Source organism: Canis lupus, chromosome 15 (genome assembly GCF_003254725.2).
Source record: "Canis lupus dingo isolate Sandy chromosome 15, ASM325472v2, whole genome shotgun sequence".
In the NCBI taxonomy this organism is placed as follows: domain Eukaryota; kingdom Metazoa; phylum Chordata; class Mammalia; order Carnivora; family Canidae; genus Canis; species Canis lupus.
The window spans coordinates 15286524-15310950 of NC_064257.1; the positions used below are offsets into that span (position 1 = coordinate 15286524).

The 24427-nt window shown below is 38.0% G+C and overlaps 1 protein-coding gene and 1 pseudogene across 1 annotated transcript in view; both read left to right on the top strand.

Moving 5' to 3' along the window:
- Positions 1-24427, top strand: part of ZSWIM5 (zinc finger SWIM-type containing 5) — a 203391-nt gene that overhangs the window by 165882 nt on the left and 13082 nt on the right. Inside the window, exons 6-11 of the mRNA XM_025420308.3 lie at positions 821-997; positions 4389-4535; positions 5078-5215; positions 6589-6849; positions 7062-7197; positions 8217-8374. Of these exons, the coding sequence (XP_025276093.1) occupies positions 821-997; positions 4389-4535; positions 5078-5215; positions 6589-6849; positions 7062-7197; positions 8217-8374 (1017 nt within the window). The remainder of the gene's footprint in view (positions 1-820; positions 998-4388; positions 4536-5077; positions 5216-6588; positions 6850-7061; positions 7198-8216; positions 8375-24427) is intronic.
- LOC125752585 (ATP synthase subunit ATP5MJ, mitochondrial-like) lies at positions 17966-23462 on the top strand (annotated as a pseudogene).

The window sequence follows — 24427 nt, forward strand, 5'->3', positions numbered from 1 at the left end:
GGGTACTTTATCCCTTGATCCCAAAATAGTTCCAGTTGCCCTTAATCTGGCAGAGAGTCAGTTAAATAATCCTTTATGGGTTTTTAAATTTTTCCTTAAATGTAATTTCTATGAGTCCTTCTATCTCCACAGTTTATGATAAGGTATCTTTCATTTGGTCTTTCTGCACTCCACCCTTAAGAATTGAGCATTCTTTCTCTAAACTGTTTTGGTTTCCTTGCAGCCCTTTTCCTGAAGAGAAATGACATGGTAAGAGTCCATGTTAATTAGTCTTTTGTCAGCATCAATTTTGCATATTAGAGAACAAGACGGTAAGCTATAGCTATCAGCATAATAAAGAGACCAGAATACACAGGGCTTCTGCTTTCTTTCAGCTTTTAATATCAATTACATGGAAGTCCTTAGTCTGATAAGGGTCATGCTGTAAATGAGACAGGTTATGGATTGGCCGGAGAAATTACCTAGCTGCTTCTCTCTTCCTCTGACTTCTGTAGAAGCAGTTTGTATCCTCATAATTGAGCAGCTGAGCACCACTGTCATTCTTCTCTTTTATGTGGCTCTCAGTCCTAGGAGAAATTGGTCTCCTGTAGAAGTAGAAAGGCAACCATAGGTCTCTGTAGAAAGGTTCTTCTCACAGATGGCACAGACACATTAAGGGCTATCCAATAGAGGTAGCACAACAAACACCCAGACAGATGACAGAGTGTCTGCTCTCACTGACCACATACTATCCTTCCCATCCTCCTACTCTGAAGAAGACGTAAGAGTTAGAGTTTCAGATTACCTGTCATTGAACTGCTGCATATCTTTCTTTTCCCAGACTCCTTATCCCGACCAAGACGAACAGTGTTCACTAGAGCCATCGAGGGCCGTGAATTACATTGGCAGGACAGCCACTTACAGCGAATAATAAGCAGCGATATATATACAGCTCCTGCCTGTCAGCAGGAAAGCGAGAGACTACTGTTTAATTCCCAAGGCCAGCCGCTGTGGCTTGGTAAGTGTACCTCTCCTCTACTCTAAGAATTTCAGAGCCCAGTCTTACCTCATGCCAGGCCAGAACTGCATAGGTGCTGGCAACACAACTACAATTTGGACAGATCTTTTAGGACCTTAACTAGGGACTCAGAGTACTTATGTGAGGCCTCAGCCATTTGCATGTGTACTTAGCTGAGGTATAATGCCCTCAACCAGAGAAATTTGTATTCTGTTTCCTGAGTTTTAGGAGGGGTAAGGAGTTAATAATCTCAAAGAGTACTAATAAAACCATTAAACATCAGTTCATAGTCCCTTAGTCAGCAGTTGCTGAGCAACAGTATAATCTCTGAAATTAATATATTTTGCTAAAAAAGCACTAATTTTGAAACTTAAGTTACTCTGTGCTAGTAGCTTAGGGCATTAATGTATTTGTCACCAAGCTGTCTTCTTTTCTTCCCTTACACCTTTCCTTCCTTCCTTCATCATAAAGGAACAGATCTCTTCTTGACTTTATCACAGGATTCCCATTCCAAAACAGACACTTTTAAAAAATACTCATTTTCTGAGTCTTACAACAGCGACATATACATTTTTATATCTTCTCCCAATTCCCTACCTCCATCCTTCACCCCATTTGTCTGTCTTTCTCAAGATCTTGCTGAATATGCATATGCCCTATCTCTCTCTTGATAGCCTTGGCCCCACTCGCTGTGGGCCACTACCTGAAGTCTCCTTTGGTCACCTTTTTTCTTCTCTGATATAACACATCTAAAACATAAATCTAACAAGCGTATGAAAATATACACCTCATCAGTAAACAAAACTGAAAATCAAAACAACACTGAATTACGATTTTTTGATTGTCAGATGGTCAGAGATTTTTAAAGTAAAAATAATTAGTTCATGGTGTGGGAAAGGTTACATGGAGATACTTACCCTCATTTACTACTGGCAGAAATGTAAATGCCTATCTGAAGGATATTTCAATAATACTTATCAAAAGCTATTAAAATATATTCATACCCTTTGATCCAGGAATTCTACATCTAGGAATTTATCCTGAGCTATAGTTAAGAATATATGTAAAGCTAGGGGGTTTATTAGAGCATGGATGTAAATAATGTACAGATGAGAAAAATTGGAAATAATCTAAATGTCTAACAATAGTGGATTAATTGAGTCAATGGATAATATACATATATTCAGAGGAATGATATATCGTCATTTTTAATGTTATAGAGGTATATTTAATGATACAGAAAAATTTTACAATATGTTTCTCAATGGAAAAATCCAGTTACAAAACAATAATTATAATATCATCCCATGGGTGCACCTGGGTGGGTCAGTTGGTTAAGTTGGACTCTTGATTTTTTGGCTCAGGTCATGATCTCAGGGTGGTGAGATCAAGCCTCAAGTTGGGCTTCATGCTCAGAGGGGAGTCTATTTCTCTCCCTCTCCTTCTGTCTCTCTCCCTCTCCTTCTGCCTACCCCTACCCTTGTTCATTTTTTTTTTTTTAATTTTTATTTATTTATGATAGTCACAGAGAGAGAGAGAGAGGCAGAGACACAGGCAGAGGGAGAAGCAGGCTCCATGCACCGGGAGCCCGATGTGGGATTCGATCCCGGGTCTCCAGGATCGCGCCCTGGGCCAAAGGCAGGCGCCAAACCGCTGCGCCACCCAGGGATCCCCCCTACCCTTGTTCATGTTTTCTCTCTCTCTCTCTCTCAAATAAATAAATCTTTAAAAAATAATCATACCATCCCATGTGTATACATATATATATAATGTATATATATACACACACACACATATATTATACATATATGTATACACACATACATATGCATATATATACACAAAACTGGAAATAATGGTTACCTCTGATTTTTATTTTATATTTTGCTTATCTGTATTTTCAAATTTTCTGCAATTATTTCTATGATGATTAATGTTATCTTTAAAATAAATCACAAAATGGGGGCACCTACGTGGCTCAGTCAGTTAAGCATTCAACTCTTGATCTCAGTTCAGTTCTTGATCTCAGGGTCACAAGTTTGAGCCCTGCACTAGGCTCTGTGCTAGGCATGGAGCCTATTTAAATTTAAAATTTAAAAAAATCACAAAATGAACCAATAATCTCATTATAATCACTTGCCCATTTATAAGCCTTTGATGCTCCTCCATTATCCTTTTTTTTTTTAAGATTTTTTTTTTATTTATTCATTCATGAGAGACAGAGGGAGGCAGAGACATAGAAAGAGGGAGAAGCAGGCTCCCCACAAGGAGCCCAGCATGGGACTCGATCCCGGACCACAGGATCACGCCCTGAGCTGAAGGCAGACACTCAACTGCTGAGCCACCCAGGCGTCCAGGTCCTCCATTATCCTAAGTTAAATCCAATCTCCTTATAATGGCATCCCAGACTCTACATTTCCAGGTTGTCTCTAGTCACATAACCTAACTCTACACAGAACTATTTGCCATACAGAAGATGCTGTATAGAATATTTTTTATATGTTTATTTATATGCCTTTATTTATATGTTATCTTTGCTTATGTTGTTTTGCTAGGAATGCCTTTCCCTGTTTGTCCACCTATTTAAAATCTTGCTAGGGCAAATTGAACACCAATAAAAATAAATTTATTATTAAAAAAATAAAAATAAAATAAAATAAATAAAAGAAAAGAAAATAAAATCTTGCTAGTTCTACAAAGTGTAGCCCAAATATTTTCTCTCTGTATATATTATGTCATGTCATTCATTTTTAACTGTTTTATAATAATCTGTTTATATATCATTTGTGAGGTCTTTGAGGAAAGTGACCATCTTATTCACCTTTGTACTTCCTTTGCCTGGCAAACTAGCTGGCATATAATAGGTTCTCAGGAAATGTAGGATTAATAAATGAATGAGGCCTTTCTCTTTAGGCAGTTAGTTACTACCTCTACTGGGTTCCCATAGTACAAGTTCACAAAGAGGTACTACATTTTATTGTCATAGTTGTGTCTTCCTTTCTATATCATACCATTCTATGAAGGCTACATGGTAGCTCTTTGAAGGTAGTGCCTGTGACTTATTCAACTCTATATTCTTTTTTTTTAATATTTTATTTATTCATGAGAGACACAAAGAGAGAGACAGAAGGATAAGCAGGTTCCCTGCAGTGAACCTGATGCAGGACTTGATCCCAGGACCCCAGGATCACAACCTGAGCCAAAGGCAGACACTCAACCACCAAGGCGTCCCTCAACTCTATATTCTTTAAAGATAAAACATAGGTCTTGGTTCACAGTAGATGTCAGTTGAATTTTAGGAACTGAGCCAACACAAACTCCCTTTGTCAAGCATGAATTTTCCTGGTTGGAAAATCAAACCCAACCAAAATATTTTCTCCTCATCTGCTAGAACACGTGCCTACAGCCTGTGCACGGGTTGATGCCCTGCGTTCCCATGGTTATCCAAAAGAGGCCCTCAGACTCACAGTGGCCATTATCAATACTCTGAGGTTGCAGCAGCAACGGCAGCTGGAAATCTACAAGCATCAGAAGAAAGGTTAGTGATAAGGAGCCATCTTAACTCTTTAGACTGGGGCTGATGAGAATCTGATGGGAATATTTAGGGGCTATATGGCGTACTATTTAATTTTCATTAAGTTTCATGGAGTGGCAGGGGCTAGGGAATTTCAGGCTTTTCTACCTGCTGAGTGGTAGAAAAGTGAGCCTAAGGGGTTTTTTTAATCTGCAAAATGGGAATAATAATGCTGGTCTGCCTCCCTCACAGGCAGCTGGAAGGCCCACTAAGTTCTTGCATAAGAAAACTCTCTTTAAAAAAAAAAAAAAAAGAAAACTCTCTTTAAACTGTAAAACTATATTTACATATATGTGTTGCCAGCAAGAAGCCTAAATGCAGACCTCAAGACCGTATAGCTGGCTAATAAGCTTGTGACCAGTCCTATGAATCCAAGGCAAGACAATCCGGGAAGATTTTTAAGTTGCAAGGCCAATGCCTAAAAGAGACTAGTGAGGAGACCCAGGCAGGGACAGAGAGAAATGTGACTTTATCATTTTCTAAAATCTGGATCCGTTTATTTCCAGAACTGTTACAGAGAGGAACCACAACCATCACAAACCTGGAAGGCTGGGTGGGCCACCCCCTGGATCCCATTGGCTGCCTGTTTCTCACTTTGACTGAGGCCTGCCGTCTGAATGATGATGGCTATCTGGAAGTGTCAGGTATAGGGGTCAGCCTGAGGAGAACTAGAACTGGCCTTGGCCTAGTCTGGCCTCCCTTCCCTACCAGACTCTGTTCTACATTTACTGAAGCCTTTTTCCTCTTATCCAACCTCACCTTAGAGGTTTCCTTAGGCTTCATCTCTTTGCCACCCTGTGAACTGGCCCTGTCCATTTTACCTTGCCAGCCTTCCTTTGCTCCTCTTACTTCCATACTATGAATGCCTGAAAAGTATGATCCAAAGGGAATAAGAGGAGCAACAGGGATTTCAGGAGGCAGAGGCCAAGTATCAGAGCAGTCTTGAAGTGGAAGAGAACTTCCAACAAGAAGAGTGTGTGTAACCCTTGCAATTGCATAAGACTCTCATGTGTCCTTTGAACTTTCTTCCTCATGATGGTTATATTCTAATTTTACCAATGAGAACTAGAAGGGAAGAGACTTAGTAGTCTGAATGTAGCAAGGACTAGAGACAGAATTGGCTCTTCTCTCCTTTTGCCACCACCATATTATATACCTACATCTATTAGAGTATTTAGCCCACTGCATTACAATTTATTTATAAGTAATTATCTTACTAGACTTCAGCTCCTTGAAAGTAGAAATTATAACTTACTTATTTTGTGATCCCAGCACTTAAATGCAATACCTTTCCTTTAATAGTCTTCCATAAATAATTACCAGATGAGTAGAGGGGAAAGAAAAGAAACCAAGACTTTAAACTCCTGTAATACTTAAAACCTGTGCTCTTTTTCTGAAACTCTGAGCCCAGAGGTGGAACATATAAAGTAATAATAACATAGAAGTTGCAAATGTTACAGAAGTAATAGCTTAACTGGATGGATTTGGATTTCTCTGGGTAGAGATACAAGGGGTGGCCCCAGTCTAAGCTAGAGCTGCCCTTATTGTCCCTCTAATCCCCTGAAAGGAAGTCATCACCTTTGGTCTGTTTCATCTGCACAGTGACACTTACATCTTGAAAACCTGAGATCGCACTTGGAATTTATTCACCAATGACGTACACTTAGCTTCTTTCATATACCAGGCCCTGGAGATGCATACGGCAAGGTGCTCATACTTTAGGGAAACAGACATAAAACCAGATAAGTATGGTATTAGATAATGTGTTAGCAAAAGATTAATATAAGATCTACTTCTTCCCTAACTGGTCTAGCCAGTTCACATATTGGGAAAGAATTAGAAATCTTTGTGGCTCTGTATAATCTTTTTTCAGGATATTTTCCTTACTGCTCTGAGGTTCTGACTCAGCTTCCCTGTGATATCTGCTGACCTAACTGTATTTCCAAAGTGGGAGGGAGAGAGGAGTACAAGAATCCACAGAGCTGACCTAAAGAATCTGGTCCCCTGTTGCCCTCAGATATGAATGAAAGCAGACCCCCTGTGTACCAGCATGTACCTGTGGCTACAGGCTGCCCAAACAGCCATGAGTCCTACCTGTCATTGGCCCTGGAAGTTGCTCTGATGGGGATGGGTCAACAGAGGGTGATGCCTGAAGGCCTCTACGCACAGGACAAGGTGTGCCGTAATGAGGAGCAGCTCCTGAGTCGACTTCAGGAGCTGCAGCTGGATGATGAGCTAGTACAAACACTGCAGAAACAGTGCATCTTACTACTGGAAGGTAAGTAGAGAAGGGCTTTTGTCACAGCACCTTAGGCCTGTAACTCTGGGTTCCCTTCTCTAACAGAGCACTGTACAGAATCGTTTTTTACATTAAAGTGTAGTTCAAGTTCCCCTGGCTAGCAAACATGTGCAGGATCCTACAGTTTAAGTCCAGCTTGGCAAATAGAAGCATGTAGATAAATAACTGGCTGTCCTATGTTCTTCCTGCAGGAGGCCCCTTCAGTGGTCTAGGAGAAGTCATTCACCGAGAGAGTGTTCCCATGCATACCTTTGCCAAGTATTTGTTCTCAGCTCTGCTGCCTCATGATCCAGACCTGTCCTATAAGCTAGCCTTACGTGCCATGAGGTAGGTAGCCCTTTCCCAGGCCAGTTGCCTCCATCAAAGCAAGTCTCCCTTGCTCTTTTTCTTTATCTCACTTTCTTCTCTTTCCGTCTTTGTCTGTTCTATTAGACCTGACAATATTGGATCAAGCCTACCCTAATATGCTCAGGCATATTCATACTGATCGAGGATTCCTATCTGGAATACCTTGCTGGTAACTCACTTGGCTCCCTGGTTGTATTCTTGGTGGGTCATCTGAGGAAGCCCCTGGGTTTTTAATAGATATGGAGCACCCAAGACCTGAGTATCTTTGTTCTGGGGCCCAATAGGCAGCTTGAGAATAGGTTTGAGCCCTTCTGTAGTTCAAATGAGTCATGGTTCCCAGGCATAAGTCACCAGATGCATCTGGAGGAAATAAAAATAATTATTTCTATACCAGGACTTGAGAACAATGAGCTATAGGCATCCAGTTTCCAAAAAAATAGAATGGGGTCTTTGGATCAGGCAGGTAGACCTCTAGGATGCAGCAGACTATACAGAAGAAGAATTTTAGTTAGATCAGAAGGCTAAGAGAGTTCTTCACTTCAACCAGAAGGGGATTGCTAAGGCTTCCTTGGCATATATTTCTTATACTTTAAAAAGTAATCATAGGGCTTTTGAATGCCTTTCAAATCTATTTGCAGTAAGGAGTATTCAGCTTGAGTTCTGCAAGTGCCAAGGCACTCACCTTACATACAATATAGTACTCTAGGTTTTAAAACCCTTAAAGCTCAGAGTGCCTGGGTGGCTTAGTCAGTTAGGTGTCCAACTCTTGATCTCAGCTCAGATCTTGATCTCAGGGTCATCAATTCAAGCCCTGTGTTGGGCTCCATCCTGAGTATGGAGCCTACATTAAAAAAAACAAACAAATAAAAAAACAGCCTTTAAAGTTCTTAGTTAATCCTTTCCTGCCCAGTTCCTCCCCAGCAAAGAGCAAACTTCTCTAAGGTGGCTCAATGTCAGGAGTCTGGATGGTGGCTGATGACTCTCCCTGGGTCTTCTAGGTTACCTGTTCTAGAAAACTCAACTTCTACAGGCGACACTTCTCACCCTCACCATATGGTGTCTGTGGTGCCCAGCCGTTACCCTCGCTGGTTCACGCTTGGACACTTGGAATCACAGCAATGTGAACTGGCCTCCACCATGCTGACTGCTGCCAAAGGTGAGCATAGATAGACCTTAGGCTCCAGCACCCCCACTATGTTGGCCCAGTCATGGCCTGCTAGGGGCTTGGTCTGCAGTCTCCTGAAGAAGAAAAGCTATTCTTGACTACTTAGAGTGATAGGGATCCTCACTTTGACTGCTCTCATTAAAATGAGCACCCAGGCCCAAGGCAGAATTTTGCTTTTGTCACTAATTGTGGGTTGCTTAGTACATAAAATGAAATCATCTTTAAGGTAATTTCTAAATCTAACCTTCCATATGAAACAGTCACTTCATCTTTGCAAGCCTCAGGTTCAAAATCTATAAAATGGGATTCATTGTCAGTGATCCTATCAGCCTCTCCAGGGCCACTGGAAGTCCAGTGAAGTCATGACTTAGAGCTGTAAATCTCTTTACAGATATGAAAGTTTGTGATATTTCCAGAAGAGGCAACCCAGAGTGACTCTCAGGTTTTCAAACTCACATACTTCCCTATTAGCTAGATAGGTTTCACCACAAAAAGAATGAAAATAAGCCCCTAAGAAGCTATAATGAAATACTAGCTAGCATGAATTATGAGCATTTTTCTGATACCAGAAAACTAGATATTTTAAGGTATTTTTTATTAAAATTAATTTTATGTTATATCTTATTGCCCCTAAAATATATGGAAAAGGTATTTATGGAAAAGGTAAAAGATACAGATAAATCAATGTGAAAATGATGAATACACCAACACAAAAATTGAACAACGAATATGATCAGTTCACAGAAGATAAGTAACTTTTGAACAATTAAATATCTGAACTCCCTTGAAAAATACAAATTAAAATTACCCTGAGATAACATTTTTCACCAATCTTATAGGCAAAAATCAATAAATTTGACAATAGGCATCCATGTAGGGGCTTGGGAAGAGGGTGTTAGTGGCATGGCATGGAGTATCAGATTCCCAGCAGTATAGGATGACTACACATCCAAGATGTTCAGTTAACCTCGAGCACTAGAAACACGAAGAAAACCGTACCAAAGCACATCATAATCAAGTTGTTTAAAACCAGTCTTAAAAGAGAAAATGTTACTTAAAAGAGTAAAAAAGAGAAAAAACACATATTATATACAAAATTACAGAAGATTAAATATGATAGTAGGTTTCTCACCAGAAGCAGTATAAACCAGAAAAAAAGTAGAGAAAATTCTTCAGTACTTTTCATAAACTGTCAACCTAGAATTTTAAAATATCTTTCAAAAACAAAGGTGAGGGACGCCTGAGTGGCTCAGCGGTTGGGCATCTGCCTTCGGCTCGGGGCATGATCCTGGAGTCCCAGGATCGAGTCCCGCATTGGGCTCCCTGAATGGGGCCTGCTTCTCCCTCTGCCTGTGTCTCTGCCGCCGCCCCCCCCCCCATTAATAAATAAATAAATAAAGTCTTTTAAAAAAAAGGTGAAATAAACTTTTTCAGACAACCTCAATTGAATTAAAAATCAACAATAAAAAGATAACTGGAAGATCCACCAAATTTGGGGGAATTAAATGACACACTTCCACATAACTCACTAGACAAAGGGGGGAAAAAGAGGATTAGAATATATTTAAACTGAAGGAAAATGAAAGAAAAGCATATCAAAGCTTTTGGAATACGTCTAAAGCTTTACATAGAAGGAAATTTTTGCACTAAATGCCTATATCTGAGAAGAAGAATGGTTTCAAATCAGTGATCTGAGTTCCCACCTTAATCAGAAACCAGTAAAAGAAGATCAAATGAAACTAAAAGTAAGCAGAGGAAAGGAAATGATAAAAATCATAGCATAAATCAATAAATAGAATGTAGAAAAACAGTAGATAAAATCCATGAAACCAAACCCTGTTTGTTTGAAAAGAAAAAATTGAAATCTCTTTCCAGATTGATGAAGAAAAAAAGAAAGATGAAAATCACCAATCCCAAGAATGAGAAAGGTGATATCACAACAAATTCTAAAGACATAAAAATTATAACAAAGGAATTTTGTGAACAATTTTGTAAATAAATTAAATAATATAAACAGGGTGGTCTAATTCCTTGAAAAATACAAACTACCAAAACTCATTCAAGAATAAATAAGGATGAGTTCGGAATATACCCAAAAGAATTAAAAACTTGGATTCATGGGGCAACTGACTCCGTGTGTTAAGCGCCTGGGATCTAGCCCCTCATCAGGTTCCCTATTCAGTGGGAGTCTGCTTCTCCTTCTCCTGCTCCTCCTGCTTATAGTCTCTCTCTCCAAATAAATAAATAAATAAATAATCTTAAAAAAAAAATCTTGGGGGGATCCCTGGGTGGCGCAGCGGTTTGGCGCCTGCCTTTGGCCCAGGGCGCGATTCTGGAGACCCAGGATCGAATCCCACGTCGGGCTCCCGGTGCATGGAGCCTGCTTCTCCCTCTGCCTGTGTCTCTGCCTCTCTCTCTCTCTCTCTGTGACTATCATAAATAAATAAAAATTAAAAAAAATTTAAAAAAAAAAAAAAATCTTGGACTCCGATACTTGTTACATCAATGTTGATAACAGGATTATTCACAATAGCAAAAAATTGGAAATGTATCTTTCAATAGATAAACAGATAAAATGTGATCTATGCATTCAGTGGATTATTAATTTAGCTATAAAAAAGAATGCAGTTCTGATACCTGCTACAACATGGATGGGCCTTAAAAACATGCTAAAAATAAAACAAACAAAAGGATAAATATTCTATGATTCTGCTTATATGAGGTACGTAGAATGGCCACAGGAAAGAAACATCAATAAATGCTAAACTAACGGGCAAACATTTTATTAGGAAAGGGATATTTATGTAGTCTCAACGTATCTCTCTACAAAGCACTTCTTAATCATAAAAGGAAAAAGTGCAACCCTACTAAAGAGTAAGCTTAAGCTGGCAGAGTAAAGTGGCTGCAGTTAATATAAATTCAAAGAGGCAGAAAGCAACATAGAGGAGAAATTAAAAAAAAAAAAAAAAAAGAAAAGAAAGTAGAATACTGAGCCTGAGGAAGTTAGTTATTATTTAATGAACCATAGAGTTTCTGTTTGGGATTATGAAAAGTTCTGGAAATGTATAGTGGCCATAGCTGCATAGCATTGTGAAATGAATTTAATGTCATTGAATTGTATGTTTAAATAGAATGGTGAATTTTATGTATATTTTATCACAATAAAAATAATAAATAGAAATGAACATCAGAGGGCTCCTGGGTGGCTCAGTGATGGAGCGTCTGCCTTTAGCTCAGGTCCTGATCCAGGGGTCCTCGGATTGAATCCCACATTGGGCTCCCCGCAGGGAGCCTGCTTCTCCCTCTGCCTATGTCTCTGCTTCTCTCTGTGTTTCTCTTGAATGGATAAATAAAATCTTTAAAAAAAAATGAACATCAAAAAATTGAATTTGTAGTTAAAAACCTTTCCACAAAGAAAAATCCAGGCCTACATGGCTTCACTGGTAACTTCTACCAAATATTTAAGGAAAACGTGTAACAATTCTATACAAACTCTTCCAGAAAATTGGAAAGGAGGAAATATTTCCCAGCTTGATCTATGAAGCCAACATTACTCTGATAATAAAACCAGTCAAAAATCATTATTTAAAAAGATAAAAAAAAAAAGAAAAACACGGGATCCCTCGGTGGCTCAACAGTTTAGCGCCTGCCTTTGGCCCAGGGTGCGATCCTGGAGTCCTGGGATCGAGTCCCATGTTGGGCTCCTGGCGTGGAGCCTGCTTCTCCCTCCTCCTGTGTCTCTGCCTCTCTCTCTATGTCTATCATAAATAAATAAATAAATCTTAAAACAAAACAAAACAGGGCAGCCCCGGAGGCCCAGCGGTTTGGCACCACCTTCGGCCTTGGGTGTGATCGTGGAGACCCGAAATCGAGTCCCACATCGGGCTCCCTGCACGGAGCCTGCTTCTCCCTCTGCCTCTCTCTCCCTCTGCCTCTCTCTCCCTCTCGCTCTGTCATGAATAAATAAATAAATAAATAAATAAATAAATAAATAAATAAATAATAAATAAATAAATAAATAAATAAATAAATAAATAAATAAATAAAAATCTTAAAAAAAAAAAAGCACACTACAGGGACACTTGGGTGGCTCAGCAACTGAGTGTCTGCCTTTGGCTCAGGGTGGGATCCTGGTATCCGAGATCGAGTCCCACATCAGGCTCCCTGCTTGGAGCCTGCTTCTCCCTCTGCCTAGGTCTCTGCTTCTCTCTCTCTCTGTGTCTCTCATGAATAAATAAATAAAATATTTTAAAAATAAATAAAAATTAAAAAGCCACTATAAACTAATATTCTTATGAGCATAGATGCAAAATTTCTTAATTAAAATGTTAACAGATTTGATCCAATAGTATATGTTAAAAAGATAAAACATGACAAAGTAGGGTTTATGCCAAATGTAAGGTTAGTTTAACACTCAAAAATCAATCACTGTGATTCACCATACTAATAGAATAAAAGAGAAAACGCATGGGTTATTTCATCATTTTAATAATCCAGAGAAAACATTTAATAAAATCTAACATGAATTCCTAATAAGAACATTAAAAACTCTTAACAAACTAGGAAAAGAAATAAACTTCCTCAACTTGATAAAGGATATCTAAGATACAGCTACTCTTATATTTAATAGTAAAAGATTGAATCCTTTCTTTCTAACATCGGGAACAAGGCAAAGATGTTTGCCTTCAGCTCTTCATTCAGCATCATACTGGTGGTTCTGTTAGAATAAAACAATAAAAAAAAAATAATAAAAGATATCCAAATTAGGAAGGAAGAAGTAGCGATGCCTAGCTGGCTTGGTTGGTGGAGCATATGATTCTTGATCTCAGGGTGTGAATTCAAGCCCCACACTGGATGTAGAGATTACTTAAAAATAAAATCTTTTTTTTTTTAAGATTATATTTATTTATTCATGAGAGAGAGAGAGAGAGGCAGAGACACAGGTAGAGGGAGAACCAGGCTCCATGCAGGAAGCCTGACATGGGACTCGATCCCGGGACTCCAGGGTCACTCCCTGGGCCGAAGGCAAGCACTAAACCGCTGAGCCACCCAGGGATCCCCCTTAAAAATAAAATCTTAAAAAGGAAGTAAAACTGGGATCCCTGTGTGGCGCAGCGGTTTAGCGCCTGCCTTTGGCCCAGGGCGCGATCCTGGAGACCCAGGATCGAATCCCACGTCAGGCTCCCAGTGCATGGAGCCTGCTTCTCCCTCTGCTGTGTCTCTGCCTCTCTCTCTCTCACTGTGTGCCTATCATAAATAAATAAAATTTAAAAAAAAAAAAAAAAAAAGGAAGTAAAACTGTCTATTCTCAGATGACATGCTCATCTATGTAGGAAATCCTATGAAATTTACAAGAAGCTAATAAAATTAATAATGAGTTTAGCAAAGTTGCAGGATACAAAATCGGTATACAGAAATCAGTGTACCAGCAATGAACAATTAGAAATTGAAATTTTAAAAATATTCAATACTATTATAATAGTATAAGAAAATATGAAATACTTGAGAATAAACTCAACAAAAAGTGTTCAAAACTTATACAATGAAAATCACAAAACAGAGAGAAATGAAAGAAGACCTAAATAATGGAAAGACAAAAAAATAAAATAAATGGAAAGACATACTGCACCTATAGATTAGAAGACTCAATATTATTAAATGTTGATTTTCTACAAAGTGATGTATAGATTCAATGCAATTCCAATCAAAATTCCAAAAAGCCTTTGAGATAGATATTATCTGATTCTAAAATTTGTATGAAAATTCAGAGGACCTAGAGTAGCCAAAAACAATTTTGCAGAAGGAGAAAAAGTAGCAAACCTAACACTATCTGATTTCAAGACTTATTATAAAGCATAATATTCAATGTGGAATTATTTGTATTAAGATAGACAAATCAGTGAGAAAGAATAGTCCCAAATTAGACTCATGCATATTTGGTCAGTTTATTTTAATAAACAGCAAAGCCAATTCCATTGAGAAAAAAGGATAGTCTTCTCAACAAATGTTACAATAGATACAAAAATTGTCTTATAATGGATCAAGAAGTTTTACATCAAGCTTTTAGATGTAAAAACCAAAACTATACGACTTTTAGAAGAAAACATTGGAAAAATAATTTTTATTTTTTGTTAAGCAAAGATTTTGGGGATACAACAATAAAAGCACAACCCTTTTTAAAAGAAAAAGTTGGTAAATTGGACTTACCAAAATTAATAACTTTTGCTTTATGAAGTCTCTATTGAAATGAAGACAAGGGATCCCTGGGTGGCGCAGCGGTTTGGCGCCTTCCTTTGGCCCAGGGCGCGATCCTGGAGACCCAGGATCGAATCCCACGTCGGGCTCCCGGCGCATGGAGCCTGCTTCTCCCTCTGCCTGTGTCTCTGCCTCTCTCTCTCTCTCTGTGACTATCATAAATAAATAAAAATTTAAAAAAAAAAATTAAAAAAAATATAAAACAAAAAAAATAAAGCTTTAAAAAAAAAAAAAAGAAATGAAGACAAGGGCAGCCTGGGTGGCTCAGTGGTTTAGCACCGCCTTCAGCCCAGGGCCTGATCCTGGAGACCTGGGATCGAGTCCCACATCAGGCTCCCTGCATGGAGCCTGCTTCTTCCTCTGCCTGTGTCTCTGCCTCTCTCTCTCTCTCTCTCTCTCTCTGTTATGAATAAATAAATGTTTTAAAAAATGAAGACAAGCCACAGACTGGGAGAAATATTTGCAAATCACATTATCTTCTAAAGGATTAGCATCCAGAATATGTAAAGAGTTCTCAAAACTCAATAAGAAGAAGAAGAACTCTTTTTTTTAAATGAGCAAAGATATGAAGAGATAACTCCACCAAAGAAGATATTCTGATGGAAAATAAACACATGAAAAAAATGTTCAATATTGTTAGTTCTTAGGTAAATACAGTAAAATCACAATAAGAAAAAGGTTAAATTTAAAAAGCTACAAGGACTGGCAAGGATGTGGAGCAAGTGGAGTTTTCAGACACTACAGGTAGGAACATAAGTGGCAAGACCACTTTGAAAAAACATTTTATAATTTTTTAAAAAGTTAAATGGATACCTATAAATACAATCTGCATTGCACTCCTAGGTAGTACTCTAAAGTAATCTGTATGAATTCTTCAACATGAATGTTCATAGCAGCTTTGTTTTTAATATCCAACAACTGGAAACAATCCAAATATCCATCCATAAGTGAAAGGACAAAAAAAAAGTGTGATTTTAACCATACAGTGGAATACTACTCAGTTATGAAAAGGAATGAACTAGTGATACACACTACAACATGGATGAATCTCAAAATAATTATTGCTAAGTGAAAGAAGTCAGACCAAATGAAAACTGCATATTGTGTTATTCCATTTATATAAAATTCTGGAAAATGCACACTATAGTGACAGAAAGAAGATCAGTAGTCTCCTGGGAATGGGAGCTGGGGCAAGCTATGGTGAAAAGGAAGAAGGGATTACTAAGGGTCACAAGGAAACAACTTTGGAGTTGACCATATAATAATATTTAATTCAGCCCAGAAAACACCAATGGATACTAAAACTAGTGGATGAACATTTGATGAGGGATATTTACATTGACTCAAAGTATCTTTCCACAAAATACTTGTCAATCATAAAGGGATAGTATGTAACTTTACAATAGAGAAACTTGGCAGACATCGTTTTAATCAAATAATCACAGTTTAAGACCATCAGAAATGAGTCAAGTCAAAATTATATATCACCACTTAGGAAGCTATAAGAACTTCAGGAAACACCAGGCATACCCAGATTGAAAGATATACTTACAAAATAACTAGTTTAATCTGCAAAGTGTCAAGGTCATGAATGTCCAGGGAAGACGGAGGAATTTTTCCAAAATGATGAAGACTAAAGAGGCAGGACAAATTAAATACAACATATGATCTTGTATAAAATATGTTTGCTATAAGGTACATTATTGGAACAATTGGTGAAACTTGAATAGAATCTGTAGTAGATGATAATAATATATCAAGATTAATTTCCTTACTTTGATGGTTGTATAGTGAGTATGTAGAACAGTTTCCTTGTTTGCCAAAAGTGTAGACTACAGTATTAAGGAGTGATGGGGCATCAAGTCACATACTTACTTTGAATGCTTCAACATTAAGAAAAGATCACTCTACTATTCTTGAAATATTTCTGTAAATTTGAAATTATTTCAAAATAAATAATAAAAGAAAACATTTTTTTAAAAGAAAACATTTTGCTAAAACATTGTGTTTATAAAGGTATGGATGGAGTAGGAGTATAGATTGGTAATCCTTTGTGGAGGGTAGTTTGGCATAGCTAGGAAAATTACAGTGCATATTTCCTTTGACCCAGAAGTTTCATTTCTAGTATTTTATCTTAAAAATATATTTGTGCCCAAATGTGAAATGATGTTTGTACTAGGTTATTCAGTCCAACATTGTTTGTAATTTTAAAATATTTTAAACACTCTAGGTATTCATCAATAGGAGACAGATTAAAAATATATTATGTCGGGAACCCTGGGTGGCGCAGAGGTTTAGCGCCTGCCTTTGGCCCAGGGTGCGATCCTGGAGACCCGGGATCAAGTCCCATGTCGGGCTCCTGGTGCATGGAGCCTGCTTCTCCCTCTGCCTATGTCTCTGCCTCTCTCTCTCTCTGTGTGTGTGACTATCATAAATAAATAAAAATAAAAAAATAAAAAAATAAAAATAAAATAAAAATAAAAATATATTATGTCCAAAATCTCTTACATGGAATTTGAAAAGCTGTGAAAATCCAAACTTTTTGTAAGTTTCACAGCAAAACCTGACCTCTGCTGACATTAGGCATTAGTTGTTCAACACTCTTAGTCACATACATCTTTGCTGTTCACTGATACTGTATTGCCTTCTTTGTGTTGTCATTTTGTCCACTTGAGTTCAATTGTCCTGTAAAAATGTCCAGAAAATTGAAGATAAGAAATGAAAGCATCTATCATTTTTAGTAGCACAGAAAACAGAGTTAGTGTAGAAGCTTGATTAGGTATGTCTGTGAGGCATATTACCAAAGAATAGGGTTTGGGAATTAACACAACATGTGACTTAAAAAAATAGACAAAGTGTTGAAGTTTTACCAGGACAACATACCCAGACCTAATGAAGAACAGAATATTTTTCAGAGGGCAAAAAATGAAGATGTTGACATGACCATGATTGAATAGATTGAACAATGAAGCAGTGTGACTATGCCACTGACTGATTTTTGGTCATGAAAAAAGCTAGAATATGTCATGAAGGACTGAACATATTTAAGGTGAGTATAAAATATCAGGACTGGCTGCAGAAATTTAGGAAGCATCATGGTATAAAATATCTTAATATCTATGATGAAGAAGCTTCTATTTATCATGAAGTAAAAATTATTTTGATAAATTTGTTAATATAATTTTTTATTAAAGATTTTTATTTATTTATGAGATACACAGAGAGAGGCAGAGACACAGGCAGAGGGAGAAGCAGGCTCCATGCAAGGGAGCCTGATATGGGACTCAATCCTGGGTCTCCAGAATCACGCCCTGGGCCGAAGGCAGCGCTAAACTGCTGAGCCACCCAGGGGTCCCCTGTTAAGATAACTTTTAATGAAAACCTTAGTATCAAACATGTATACAATGCTGATGAAACAGTTCTGTTCTAGCCTGTATTCTTTTTTTAAAAAAACTAATAATGATTAATAAGCAAAAGGTTTTAAGCACAGCTTGAAAGTCCCAGGATATGTCAATGCACCAGACAGGTAAAGTTAGAAACAGCCAATATCCAAGATGTTTCAAAAGTTGTTCACAATTTATTTTTTAGGGTGTAAACAAAAAAAAGCATAAGTAAGAGATTTTTCTAACTGACTCAATACTCTGTACCAATGATATGAACTTGTTGCACAGAACCTGGACTGGAAGAAAACCATATACTATTCCTGGACTGCTACCATTCCACACATACCCCTCCTGAACTTATGACCAAGAAATTTCACTCCCAATGAGGAGCAAATATAAATACTTTTTTCATACTCTATGCTTAGCAGCAGTTAATTTCCAAGACTTCTTTAAAAAGTTATTGCAGGGATCCCTGGGTGGCGCAGTGGTTTGGCGCCTGCCTTTGGCCCAGGGCACGATCCTGGAGACCCGGGATCGAATCCCACGTCAGGCTCCCGGTGCATGGAGCCTGCTTCTCCCTCTGCCTGTGTCTCTGCCTCTCTCTCTCTCTGTGACTATCATAAATAAATAAAAATTTAAAAAAAAAATAAAAAGTTATTGCAGAAGCTTGATCAAGCCATAATGATGCCATTTACACAGTTGCTGGTGCTCAGAATGATTGATTTGGCAGAGACTTTGGCTTACAATAATGTTTGAAAGTAAACCTGTAGATAAAGACTTGGAAGGATTTTGTGACATTAATGAGACGATATATATAGTTGTATTACTTACACTAAAACTTTATTCATTGGAAGTCTAAATAAGTCAGAATCTTGCTACTCAAAGTGTGGTCAGTGGACAAGCAGCATCAGCATCACCTGGAGGCTTGTTAGAAATGCAAATTTCCAGACCCCCTGAAAGAATCTCCGTGGGTGTAGCTCAAGAATATATATTTAAACAAATTCTCAAGATGACTTTATGATCACTACGGTTGTAGAAGCACTGAGGTAGAGCAATCTGATATCAAAAAATTCTGAATAAAAGTATTTATTGTACATTCCTTGCAAGATAGAAAAATTGCTACAGCAGTGTTAACATTGGTTTCATGTTAAGTAAGCATGAGACTAGTAGTGATGACAGTGGTGAGATACAAAGATGGGAAAAAATCTCCATAGGTAGTACAGGGGAAATGCATGAGCATTTAATTGACCTTGAATAAAATATGCATTTATCAGTGACGAGGTTGTGGCTGCTTACTTAATTAAAGAAACTGACTATCTAGAAAACCATATTAATAAGATACATTACCCTAGATTTTTAAAGGTCATCTATTGTAGTGTTGCTTTATCATTAAAGAATTCCATTCCTGGCCCATCATTAAATATCTAATTCTGATCCTTGGTAACAATAATAACAAACTTGATGAAACCTTTTGACCTAGATCCTCAAGAAATGAAATGTAGCAAATATTTGTTGCATGTATATATAGAGATATTTAGTTTGGTTTTACAAAATATTTTATTGAATATTTTCTTAGAAATAAAGAATACGAAGTATTTGTGATCTGTATCACACCATTTCATTTCTCAGTTTACAGCTGTAGTGATGAATAACAAAACTGATTTTGCTCTTCATCCCAACTAGTGTGAATATTTTTTTATTCACAGTGTATTTAATTATGGGGTCTTGCCCTAAGCCTACTGCAAGGATTATGTATAATGTGTGCATAAATTATCTTTCTGTTAAAAAAGTGCTGAATTCCAAAACACCAAGGGTTTTGAATAAGGAGTTGTGGATCTGTACATCCATAAATGGAATACTGTGCAGCCATTTAAAAGAAAAGGAGCTCTTTATGTGCTAATGTGGAAGAATCTCCAAGATATGTTGATATGTGGGGGGAAAAATAACATGTGAATCTTTGTATACTAGGCTACTGTTTATGAGGGCTTTTTTAAGGAGTGGAACTAGATAATGTATTTTCTTATATCCATCAAATATCCTAGAAGGAAATTTTATTTTTTTAAAGATTTATTTATTTATTCATGAGAGAGAGAGAGAGAGAGAGAGAGAGAAGCAGAGACACAGGAGGAGGGAGAAGCAGGCTCCATGCCGGGAGCCTGACGCGGGACTCGATCCCGGGACTCTAGGATCGCGCCCTGGGCCAAAGGCAGGCGCTAAACTGCCGAGCCACCCAGGGATCCCCTGGAAGGAAATTTTTAAAAACCCATACTATTGATTGCATATAGGGTTAGAAGTGGGTGAATGAGGGTCAGGGGTGAGGGGGGAGAAAGAATTTTTAGTTATTTATCTTTTGTATCTTTTCAACATTGAACCATATGAATATTTCCAAATGTTTAAATTATAACTGTCAATAGAAACTCCTTAAATTGAAATACAAAGAGAAAAAAAGAATGGTGGGATGAGGGTACCTAGAATAGAATACTGAGAACTGTGGGACAATTAAAAAAGATATCTAGCATATACATGATGGGACTACCAGAAGGAGAAGAAAGAAAGGAACAGAAGAAATATTTGAAGTAGTAATGGCAGAGAATTTTCCAAAATTAGTGACAGACACCAGAACACAGATCCAGGAAGACCAAGAAGACCAAGAAGTATGAACACCAAAAAAGTTTCTTCTAAACATATCCTATTCAAACTGCAGGAAACCAAAGACAGAGAAATCCTGAAAGAAGCCAGAGAACAAAACCACCTTACCTATAGAGAAATAAAGATAGGAATTACACCAGTACACAAACTATGCATGCAAGAGAGAGTGAAGTGAAATATATATAAGGTATTGAAAAGAAAAAACCACCAACCTAGAATTCAGTATCCAAATAAATTACCCTCCAAAAGTAAAGGAGAAATAAAGACTTTCTCAGACAAAAACTGAGGGAATCTTTTGCCAGTAACTTGCTTTGCGAAAAGTCCTTCAGGAAAATTGGGCAGCCCCTGTGGCGCAGCGGTTTAGCACTGCCTGCAGCCCAGGGTATGATCCTGGAGACCCGGGATCGAGTCCCGCATCGGGCTCACTGCATGGAGCCTGCTTCTCCCTTTGCCTATGTCTCTGCCTCTCTCTCTCTCTCTCTGTGACTATCATAAATAAATAAAAATTTTAAAAAAAGAATTTAAAAAAAAAAGAAGGGAAGAGTATTAGAGAAGAAATAAATGAAGGTAAAATAAAACCTTTGGGTATTTTAAATTCTTAGTTGAGCTAATAGATAACTACTTGTTTAAAATAATAATAGCAGGGGTGCCTGGCTGGCTCAGCTGATAGAGCATGTGACTCTTGATCTCTGGTCTGTAAGTTTGAGCCCCATATTGGGTATAGAGACTACTTAAAAATAAAATCTTAAGGGGACACCTGGACACCTCAGCGGTTGAGCATCTGCCTTCAGCTCAGGGCATGATCCCGGGATCCAGGATCAAGTCCCACATCAGGATCCCTGAGGGGAGCCTGCTTGTCCCTCTGCCTATGTCTCTCTCTCTCTCTCTCTCTCTCTCTGTGTCTCTCATGAATAAATAAATAAATCTTTAAAAATAAAATAAAATCTTAGGGATGCCTAGGTGACTCAATCACTTAAGCATCAAACTCTTGATTTTGGCACAGGTCATGATCTCAGGGTTGTGAGATATGAGCCACACTTCTGGCTCCATGCTGGACATGAACCTGCTTAAGATTCTTATTTTCACTCTCTCTGCCTCCTTCCCTCCATCCCTCTCTAAAAATAAATAAATAAATATCTTAAAAATCTGTTTAAAAAATTTAGGGCTTGAGTGGCTCAGTTGGTTAAGCATCTGCCTGCGGCTCAGGTCATGATCCCAGGATCCTTGGATTGAGCCCTACATCAGGCTCAGTCAGCTCAAGCAGCTGGGAGCTTGCTTCTCCTTCTCCCTCTACTCCAACCCCTATTCATGCTTGCTCGCTCGCTCTCTCTCTCTCTCTCCCTCAAATAAATAAAATCTTTAAAAAAATAAAAATAAAAATTTAAATAATAATAGCAATGTATAGACACAATATATTGGGTGATTATAGCTTAAAGATAATGAAATGAATGACAGCAATGATGTTACAGAAGGAAAGGAAAAATTGAGAATACTATTATGAGGTACCTTATTAAATGGTATAGTTATTTGAAAATAAACTTAGATTTATTGTAAATGTATACTGCAACTCTAGGGCAAACACTAAAATAATTTTTAAGAGAAGTATAATTGATAAGAAGAAAAAAATAAATCATTAAAAAAATGCTCAGTGTAAGCCATATGGCCAAAAAGGGAAGAGATTTTTAAAAAGAACAACAACAAAAAAAAAAAAAACACAAAAAAAATTTAAAAAAAAGAAGAACAGTGTAATGAATAGAAAACAGATAACAAATATGGTAGATATTAATCCAACTATATCAGTAATCACTTTAAGTGTTAGTGGTCTAAATACGACAATTAAAGACAGACTGGGATGCTGGGTGACTCAGTCAGTTGAGCATCCAACTCTTGGTTTCAGCTAGGGTCATGATGTTGGGGTCTTGGGATCAAACCCTGAATCAGACTCTGTGCTCAGTTGGGGAGCCGGCTTGAGAGTTATTTTGCTCTCCCTCTGCCCCTCCTGACACTGGAATGTTCTCTCTCAAATGCATAAATCTTTAATAAAAATACAAATCTTTAAAAGACAGAGACTGACAGCAAATTTAAAACAAAAAACTGAAGGCTTAATTATACGCTGTCTACAAGAAACCCAGTTTAAATATAAAGACACAGGGTGACCCTTCCAAGTCATTGGTAGTGGGTGTCACAGCAGCCTGAGCTGGGGGTCTTGCACTGAGATGCTTCAAAACCTTGTTAAAAATGTTTGGATCCCCATGAAGCCCTACTATACCCAAGCTTACCATGAGATTTAGTTAGGAATGGGGTTAATAAGCATCATCATTTATAAAATCAGGAGTGCTGATAAAAGAAGTAAAGCTTTGAAAGCTTCGAGTCCTGCGCCAGTTCATGGCCAGCTCAGAGTACATATCAGATGGAACGTCAGTTTGGCTGTAAATCTCAGCACGCTCTCTTACCCGGGAACATGGAGCCCCGCCATACACTTGTAGATATGTCCTCTGTGGTGTGAATAAATGTAACTGTGAGGGGAAATAAATAAATAAATAAATAAGTAAAGGGAGGGATCAATGACCTAAATATAAGAGCTAAAGCCATAAACTTCATACAAGGAAATGTAGGGATAAATCTTTATGACCTCAGACTTGTCAGTGGGATCTTAGATATGACATCAAGGGCAGCCCAGGTGGCTCAGTAGTTTAGCACCGCCTTCAGCCCAGGGCGTGATCCTGGAGACCCAGGATCGAGTCCCACATCGGGCTCCCTGCATGGAGCCTGCTTCTTCCTCTGCCTGTGTCTCTGCCTCTCTCTCTGTGCCTCTCATGAATAAATAAATAAAATCTTTAAAAAAAGAGATATGACATCAAACTATGAACAGCAAAGGAAAAAAACTAATTGGACTTCATCAAAATTAAAAGCTTTTGGGGGTGCCTGGCTGGCTTGATTTGGTGGAGCATGTGATTCTTGATCTCAGGGTTGTAAGTTCAAGTGCCTCTACATTGTGTGTAGAGGTGACTTAAAAGTAAAATGTTTTAAAAAATTAAAAACTTTTATTTTAAAAAAAGATTTTATTATTTATTCATGAGAGACAGAGACAGAGAGAGAGAGAGAGAGAGGCAGAGACACAGGCAGAGGGAGAAGCAGGCTCCATGCAGGGAGCCTGACACGGGACTCGATCCCGGGTCTCCAGGATCACGCCCTGGGCTGAAGGCGGCGCTGAACCACTGGGCCACCAGGGCTGTCCATAAAGAAATTAAAAACTTAAAGAATGTTGTCAAGAAAGTAAAAAAAGACAACTTGCAGGATGGAAGAAACTATTTGTAAATTTTTTATATCTGATAAAGGCTTAATAAATAAATATATAAAGAATTACAACCCAACAACAAAAAGACAACCCAATTTTTTATAAATTTATTTTTTATTGGTGTTCAATTTGCCAACATATAGAATAACACCCAGTGCTCATCCCATCAAGTGCCCCCCTCAGTGCCCGTCACCAAGTTCCCCCACCACCCGCCCACCTCCCCTTCCACCACCCCTAGTTCGTTTCCCAGAGTTAGGATCTCTCATAGACAACCCAATTTAAAAATATGCAAGACTTAAACATTTTTTCAAAGATGATATATAAGTAATAAGCAAATGAAAACATACTCAACATCATTAGTCATTAAGGAAATACAAATCAAAACCACAATGGGATACTACTTACATCCACTAGGATGGCTATTATAAAAAATAATAAAACAAGTGTTGGCAAAGATGT